Here is a 9,280-nt window from a genome sequence, read left to right on the forward strand (position 1 = left end):
CCGTGGCAGAATCTCTGTTGTACTGAGTATATTGCTCGTATTTTCAGCAGGCTGATTGTCGGGTGCTGCATTTCACACACACAAATACAGCAGGCAACCGGAGGAAAGGCACGTTGAAGTGGTCAGAAAACCAGCTTCTCAACTCACTCGTGGAACAGATCGAAGACAAACCATGGGAGAGAAAGAGAGCTCAGAATCGTACATTACTAGAAGGAGAATTCGACAACTCTTTCAGGTACAGTGTTCTGGCAAACCTACATTGTATATGACAATCCTATGTATTGAGTTTCAGTGGTATCCAAATGTCGGTGCACCATTGCCCGCATGTGATGAGCATTAGGTAGGTGGCATTGACAGTAATCTCTCCTTTGACAGCTTATTGTTATCTTGTATTCTGTGGGCCGTAGATATGGAGAGAAGGTTGTTCAGTACAGCCGAGTATTGATTTTTGGACATCGCTCTCAGATTTGCTTGCTGGGCGCAGTTTGCTGTTTGCATTGTGAGTTCCTCAATGACCTCGTTCGTTCGATTTGTGTACGTCCACAGCAAATACACAATTTCATGGAAACAATATCTCTTTGTGTCTGTCATGCGAAAAACAATCCACATAGGTTTTAGGTATACTGGGGCAAACGTCTTCTAAAAAATGTGAAAAGTAGGATCCTGCAGACCGGCAATCGGCAGATGGTACCGGGTATAGGTTTAGTTGCGCCTTGGAGGAAGCGCGCTGAACTACAGGCGGCAAAATCTCACGTATCTTGCTGTTCTACTTCAAGATTGTAGCGGCCTACTCTGTACCGTACTCTGCTTCCATGGAAACTGATAGTCGAGCGACAGTTAGTAGAGGGATGAAAAGTCGTAATATTAATGATAATGATTGTGACTAATACAAACGACACTTAGCAGACTGCTTAAAATTTTTGATCCACACACTATACCAGTAGCTTGCATGCAGCACCCCCAAAGTTTCAAGGAAGTCAATGTCATTGTGAGATATGCAATTCATGGTGATCTTCTTTTTATGGTAAGGGTTGATATAAACATGTACGCACTCAATACTCGTTGTGGCAAGTAGATTTTCAGATTAATTGGCTTACCAAATTAAAACAAGTCATAGATAGGCCTATACACTTAATGATAATTGCATGACTTCACTATAAAGTTACCCACGATATTTGGCAGAAGACCATAATATGCTCGTACTTTTCTTTCATTTGAAAAAAAATGATGATTTTATTAATGGATCCACTTCTGTATTCATTCATTTATGCGATCGTATGTTTCTTTTTTCCTTTAATTCATCTTTTCATATATTGAATGAGTCTATTTTTAATCACCTTTAATGTATATCATTTGCTTTAATATATCTACTTTATTTCTATATTATGTTTATCGCATGATATCTGTGTGTATGTCACAGATTTTATCATAGGATTTTTGTCTTCTGAAAAAAATCTTGTGAGATTATTTTTTTTGTATTTCGGAATAGGAGGAAGGTTTGAATGGATAACAAAATTGACAAAGAGAAAGAGGCAATGACGCAATGGGCGGAGGCTGGAAAAGTAAATATTTCTCATTTTCATGTATAGGGATGGAAGTTGGAAAAGCTAAACTTAAAAACATTTTCATGTATAGGTTCTATGGATGTATAGTATACGGGTGAATGTTTGTTTATGCAATGGATTCTATTTGTGCGTCGGCATAATAGTAAGGACTTCATTCCAAGACTTGGGGATATACTGTGCTTATGAATATCCTTATATGACACCTTGATATTAAGAATAAGAGTGCAGCTGTATGAGATTGAGCTCACCACAAATGCTACTATAAATAGCAAATACGTCACAGCGTTCCGAGTTTTACATGTGTATTTGTTTGTTTGTTTGTTTGTTGTTTTCGTTGCTGTTTTTTTTTGGGGGGGGGGAGGGGGGAGGTATCATCTTTGATCTATTTGGATGGCCTGCTTGGGAATACCACTATATGTATAGGCCCTACAACAGTGAACTCCTGTTATAACGAGGTTCTCGGACAGGCAGTTTTCTTTCGTTATTATCAAAATTTCGTTATAACCCAACAAATGAACGATAAAAAAAAACATAGAGCAGATAATGTTGCGGCTTGAATTTCTATTTCGTTGTAACTGGAATTTCGTTATAAACGTGTTCGTAGTAACAGGAGTGCACTGCTTCATCAATTGTATTAAAGCTGGACGCATAAAAGTACAAAAGGGTCAGACACAGCTCTATTCTGTCTAGTGGTGATGTGCGACTTAATCATAGACAAGCTTATTTGTTATTTTACAGTGACACACGAAATAATGGCATTCCCAAATTGTGGTGGAAAAGGCATTATCAATGATCGTAATTGTACGATTTCATGTCAGGAGGTATAATACGGATAGAAGTAGTAGGTAATTAACAACAAAATGCAGGGCCGGCGGAGCGTTTTCAAAAGTGTGGGGGCCCACTTCCGGGTTTCATGAGCTAACAAGCAAAAAAACAAAAAACAAAAAATGGTAAGGTCCTCAGCTCATCTCTCCTCTTCCATTGCCGGGTTTCTCCAGCTGGCAAGCAAAAAAAAAGAAGAAAAAAGTAACTTACTGCGCTCACACTTCAAGATCTCTATCTACATGTATTACTATTTAGTGCCACTTACGTACTTCCGGGTTTAAAAAAAGTGTGGGAGCCCAAAGTGATGACACCTTATGTATTCCTTTGTAATGTGCACAAAAAGTGGGGGGGGGGGGGGGGCGAGCCCCTACGGCCCCCAGACTCCGCTGGCCATGAAATGATTCGTTTCTACGGCATATGCCCCAAAGATAATCATACCAACTACCAACGTGTTGCAAAGAGTTGTATTGGATTACAAATTTGATATCACGTGCAATTTACTAGCCAACTGTGAAAGGAAAACCGTTATTGTATTAGAAATGAGTCCAACGATGTCGAGGTATTCCTCCACGATTCTGTTACAACCGATGTCAATAATTTACATGCCGCCTCAGTTGTCATGAACACTGCATGGTTCTTGGTTAAAAAGTGAACTGATATCACATTTTCCGCTTAACAACCTTCAAGTTTAAGTTCAAGTTTATTCAAAGTTTCCACAATACAAAAATTACATAAGAACAATGATATGTAACAAGGAATACATTGTTGAATATATGCGAATAAAACAATTTGCAGAATTGAATATAAATTGACAATGCATGTAGATGCATATAGATGTAAAGTGGAGGGGTCTTATACTTGGAAACTAAAAATTGGGGATAATTTGTAAGTCTGTGAGTCCACGGAGCTATCAACACTCGCCAAGCATTATTACAGCTTCTGACACGCGCTATATAGTGCAGTCAAAATGTATAAAAGGCCTATAACATCGTAACTTTGTGATAATTCTTGCGTTTGGTTGTCAGGCCAAGTGGTTGTGATCTTTGTGGTCAGCGACCGGCCTTGTTTGATTTATTGATTAACTGACCATGCAGTCGGTGAGCTGTGTGACCGTCTTCTAATTGTCCTGCTCCACATTGGTTTATACGTACTGACAAGGTACGTACGTATGTACAATTTGTATGTACTGATACTAATGGGTATACCCCGCAAAAACATACAAAGTTATACCCTTAGATGATACACTCGGAATATGTTTGCTTATGAAAGTGTACTCGAGCGCATTACGTAATCGAGCCATAGCAAGGCAGTCCAAGAGAGCAGGAAGAAACTACCTTCGAGAGAGCGATGTTTATCCTGACACCCTTTGCCGACATAATCCCAACACAACACACACATCAATTGACTGTATTACACTCCTAAGTTACCTTATTAAAAGGGGCATATCAATTATTCACGAGATTGTTAAGTTCAACTTCATGTCACCACACATCAAAGCGGTATAGACAATTGTACCTGCACCATTTGACTTGAATTGAAAAACCTGTCAGCTGCTGCTGTCATCTTTAAAACACAGGTTGTTGTTTTTTTTTTTTTTTGCGCCAAAACTGTTGTGTCATTGCTCTCGCATTTATAGTAAATCTTGCATTTCAGTGTAATTCTTTGGTTTCGTGTTTGTTCCGCGTATAAATTGGCAGTATATAGAAATAGCAATAATAACGTTAACAATAGAGGAATGCATTAAAAGCAAGTTGCCTTGATTTTAATTCAAAATTTTGAATTAAAATTAACGCAATGCGCATTCAATGCATTCCTCTATTGTGACATTTTTGTCCCCGCCGAACGAGTTCGAGCAGGGGACTATGAAACGGGCTCCGTACTTGTGTGTGTCCGTGTGTCCGTCCGTGTGTCCGTCCGTGTGTGCGTCCGTGTGTGATCAAAATGTTCAAAATGCTACTCCTTCGCCATTTCTAACCCGATTTTGATTCTGTTTGCTTTATATGATAGCACTACATGGGAGCTTTGAAACTTGTATACAGAATTTCAGTTGTGACCTTTGACCTTGACCTTTGACCTATATTGTACATTTTGCTTCAAAATGCTACTCCTTCGCCATTTCTAACCCGATTTTGATTCCGTTTGCTTTATATGATGGCACTAGGTAAGGGCTTCAAAACTTCTACACAGAATTTTGACCTTTGACTTCTTTGACCTTTGACCTTGATTTTTGACCTATATTGTACATTTTGCTACAAAATGCATATACTCCTTCGCCATTTGTAACCCGATTTCAATTCCGTTTGCTTTAAGTGATGGCACTAGGTGAGGGCTTCAAAACTTCTACACAAAATTTTGACCTTTGACTTCTTTGACCTTTGACCTTGATTTTTAACCTGTATTGTTCATTTTGCTACCAAATGCTACTCCTTCGCCATTTCTAACCCGATTTTGATTCTGTTTGCTTTATGTGAGGGCACTAGGTGAGGGCTTCAAAACTTCTACACAGAATTTTGACCTTTGACTTCTTTGACCTTTGACCTTGATTTTTGACCTATATTGTACATTTTGCTACAAAATGCTACTCCTTCGCCATTTGTAACCCGATTTCAATTCCGTTTGCTTTAAGTGATGGCACTAGGTGAGGGCTTCAAAACTTCTACACAAAATTTTGACCTTTGACCTTGATTTTTAACCTGTATTGTTCATTTTGCTACCAAATGCTACTCCTTCGCCATTTCTAACCCAATTTTGATTCTGTTTGCTTTATGTGAGGGCACTAGGTGAGGGCTTCAAAACTTCTACACAGAATTTTGACCTTTGACTTCTTTGACCTTTGACCTTGATTTTTTTACCTATATTGTACATTGGCTACAAAATGCTACTCCTTCGCCATTTCTAACCCGATTTCGATTCCGTTTGCTTTATGTGATGGCACTAGGTGAGGGCTTCAGAACTTCTACATAGAATTTTGACCTTTGACTTCTTTGACCTTTGACCTTGATTTTTAACCTGTATTGTTCATTTTGCTACCAAATGCTACTCCTTCGCCATTTCTAACCCGATTTTGATTCTGTTTGCTTTATGTGAGGGCACTAGGTGAGGGCTTCAAAACTTCTACACAGAATTTTGACCTTTGACTTCTTTGACCTTTGACCTTGATTTTTTTACCTATATTGTACATTGGCTACAAAATGCTACTCCTTCGCCATTTCTAACCCGATTTCGATTCCGTTTGCTTTATGTGATGGCACTAGGTGAGGGCTTCAGAACTTCTACATAGAATTTTGACCTTTGACTTCTTTGACCTTTGACCTTCATCTTTTTACCTATATTGTACATTTTGCTACTAAATGCTACTTCCGGCGGGGACATATATTACGCACCGCGTAATTTCTACTTTTCCTTGTTATTGCTGTTTTATAGATATCTATGTATAATCTTTTCTTAGCAAGTCTACTTGCAGCCGGAAATATGATTTGTTGTCGAAAAAGTGTACACGATTTGCGTCTCATGCAAAAACAGAAACTTGAAAGTTCATTTACTATTTGCAGCCTATCAGGATGAACGGACCAATGACGTCAATGCCGAACGCATTAAAGCAAAGTGATTAAGCACAGATATAATTCTCCACTGATCGGGGGAAAACGTGGCTTATTGCGCAGGTGTTAGCGGACTGCAATATTCACTCTGATAATTAACGATTTACACCTGTCATGTCAAAGTTTTACTCGAATAATGCAGAGCTGCAGATTTGTAATTCATTGATGCTGTTACCAGAGTAGCATTCATCGTCTGTGTGAAATGTGCCAAGAAAGCACAAAGATTGGACTACGTCGACACCCAGTCTGCTCTGTACGCACTTTTTATCTTGAAAGCTGATTGGATGTTGGAGAAGTTATACAATAAAAAGTAATCAACCATCCATGTGCAGTCCAGATACTTGCCACGTAACATGTTGAACATACTATATTAATTTATGATGCGAAAATTGTCGCACAGTGGCTATCATGCATCAATCATCAGTGAAAAATTTCGTTTACTCATATTCCCATCAAAATTAGTGAAGTTCTTCTGTGCATTCTTTAAATACTTGTAGGAATCAGTGTGAGAAAGCAAGAAGAGACATTTTTCATCGGAAGGACTTCTGCCATTGGCAATGAAAATGCGATCAGTTTTAGTAAAATATTTTAGTATGTATAAGGGGTCTATTGGGTAAAGAAATGAACGCACAACGTTTAATCTGTACTTGATTTTTACAATGAACTTCATGCATGATTTTCCATCACATAAATTGTTATTACTTCAAATTATCTTTTTTTTCACCATTAAATGTTACTTTCTGGTGATCTTCCGCCTATCAAACCACGCTGCTTCTTTCTTCAGGTTGATAAAGTCCGTGCTATGTAACCCTACAACATATCTAGATCATACACCTCTGCGTGAAGCGACGTTGCCATATAGCGTAGCTTCAATGATGCGAAATTCATCGCATCATTCATTCATCTCTCGCTGTGACATTTACATTCAATTGGACAGAACCGAACTCGATGCCAATTTATTATTTTGTTTAAGAGTCTAAAGGCGGGGAAGACCTGATTTAGACGACTGCGAGACGATTAAGCTCAATAATCTTGTGATGTTCAACACTGTAGCTGACTGAGTCCTTTTTTCACTTAAGCACGCAGGATTGCAGCTTTGATACCACGATTCTGATACCGTTTTAGACAAAAAGAAAAGAGAGAAGATTAAAAAAAAAGACCCGGACACAGACTCAAAGGCAGGATGTCATTGAGTATCGAAGTAAGAGTCAAATGACATTGTGCGGTATTCAGATTTGCCCGTATAATACCCTTTTCTATTCCATTCGCATAGAAAGATACCTTATAGCGCCCAATGTACTCGATTATCTGCACTTCAAAGTAAGTATACATGCGGTCGTGGAAGACACACAAAAAGACAGCTGGGCGGGGATAGAGAAAGAAAGAAAGAAGAACAGAAAGACAAAAAGGAAAGAAAGAAAATTGTGCATTCTCTCGATCTTCCTCATTTCTGGTCAATCCTGCACGGTCTTACGTGCACCTAGATAGACCACAATGATATCGATTTCATGTTCTATTTCACTTATTCTGTTCTCATATTTAATTGATACACCCTGGCATTTCTTCTCCTTGTAACCCCCCCCCCCCACACACACACACACACATATATACACACACACACACTGCGAAACGAGGGAAGCAAACATTAGAAAGAAATGTCAGTATAGTTTGCCCTTTGTTCAGTCATGTCTTTTGTAAACGTGGAAACGACTTCTCAAAGACATTAGTATTGTTTGTTGTTGTCCACATTGCACGGACGCTCAGTTCGTTGCCATAGTGACATACGGCGTCTCACGACAAAGTGGTGATTAACGGTATCATTGCGCAGGTGTATGCGTCATTAGACTACGATAAATGACAGGAAAATTGCAGTCTATGGTCTCGATAAAACGGGAATGTAGTCATGACTCTTCTATTCCCATTTCGTTTGGGAGTTACTCTGTTTAGATCATTATTTTGCATTTTATGTCGGAAATTTCTCGCGGAGCAAAATGATCGAGTTGGATATTACATGTATAAAAAATGAGACCACTTGATGAGATATATGATATTTCCCATTAGGCCGATAGGTCTTGTGAATCTGCTGCTGGTTGTGTTTTGATTTGTTGTTGTTGTTTTTTACAATGATCATATAAATAGGATAACAAATTCAGGAAAAATTAGGATATATAGTTTTCCCATTCATGTACGGTATCTTTCTTCTTCATGTTCTGCAGACTCGTGTATTTTGTTATAATAGCTGTTCACGAATGCTTTGCGTGAGGTATGGCTACAAACAGCTAATTTAAAAATAAGATGAAAGCTTGTACAATTGAACCTTTTTTTTGCACCCTTAGCAATCAGGGTGAGTCCAATGTTCACGGCGGCGTCAACAATTGAGATTTTTCTCCTTCTTTTGCAATGATTGCAAGTTATATCTTACAGTTACCATATCAACGGCCTGAGTGACATTATCTGTGATCAGTTCCTATAGTAACAAAATTGTATTGAGAAAGTAACGAATGTCATAAAAACATTTGTTGTTAACTTGTTATTGTGTCTGTCAGAGTTTTAGAAGAATTTGTCATTCTTAATCTAATTTTCCAACAACAAGCCCAACACAAACCATATTCAGAGTATATTCAAATGTAAATCATTGAATATTACTATAGCTGTTCCCTTTTCTGCTATCTTCGCAGAGTCTAATGGCGGGAATTTTGTACCACAAGCCAGACGACCACGTGGCGTTCTTAATGGCGTGCCTTCGCCGTCTTCAGGATGACCCGTTGGCTGCTCTCAACGTCCGCTGGAATACATTCATTGACCTCGAGACAGAAGGTCCCAATGGTTCCAGAGTCAGTCCCGGAGGGCCGTTGTGTGAAGGCGGACTGTCACCCGAAGAAATCAATCAACAACTCCAGACTTTCCTAACCGGAACTGGTTTCCTGTACTAACATCAAGAGACAGTTCGGAGAATTTTATTTGAGGAGTAGATTACTTCTATAATATAAAGCGACAAAATCACAGCAGCACATTGGAGAAGGATAGACGTAGTCGAATGTGATGATGATACAGTGATACATGTAGTCAAGAAGCCAAGCAACGTGGCGTCCCATGAGCCGGACGCGAGCCGGATCTGCTTGATCTCTGTCACGCAACCATAACGCCGCTCTCGTGTAAACCAGACGTCATTTCTTCTGTTAGCACACAAATGATATTCTGCTCAATGATTTTGCGGACCGAATTAAGCTTATATCACTGAGTCGGGAGTTATGTTACAGTGTATGACCTCGATTTAATACTAGTAATCTG

General features: G+C 39.0%; 1 protein-coding gene across 1 annotated transcript; it reads left to right on the forward strand.

Annotated features, from left to right (window-relative positions):
- Positions 1 to 172: 172 nt before the first annotated feature.
- On the forward strand, positions 173 to 8,922 carry LOC139733218 (adenylate kinase isoenzyme 5-like). Its single transcript, XM_071644060.1, has 2 exons — positions 173 to 235; positions 8,668 to 8,922. Exons 1-2 carry the CDS (start codon positions 173 to 175, stop codon positions 8,920 to 8,922), a joined length of 318 nt encoding a protein of 105 aa, XP_071500161.1.
- The last annotated feature ends 358 nt before the right edge of the window (positions 8,923 to 9,280 follow it).

Source organism: Diadema antillarum, unplaced genomic scaffold (assembly GCF_040938485.1).
Source record: "Diadema antillarum isolate AM-2024a unplaced genomic scaffold, OU_Dant_1.0 scf00000024, whole genome shotgun sequence".
NCBI classification, from domain to species: Eukaryota; Metazoa; Echinodermata; class Echinoidea; order Diadematoida; family Diadematidae; genus Diadema; species Diadema antillarum.

Coding starts and splice junctions, on each gene's coding strand:
- LOC139733218 (XM_071644060.1), top strand. CDS start 173: ATGGGAGAGAAAGAGAGCTCAGAATCGTACATTACTAGAAGGAGAATT. Junction 236..8,667: donor GAATTCGACAACTCTTTCAG/GTACAGTGTTCT, acceptor CTATCTTCGCAG/AGTCTAATGGCGGGAATTTT.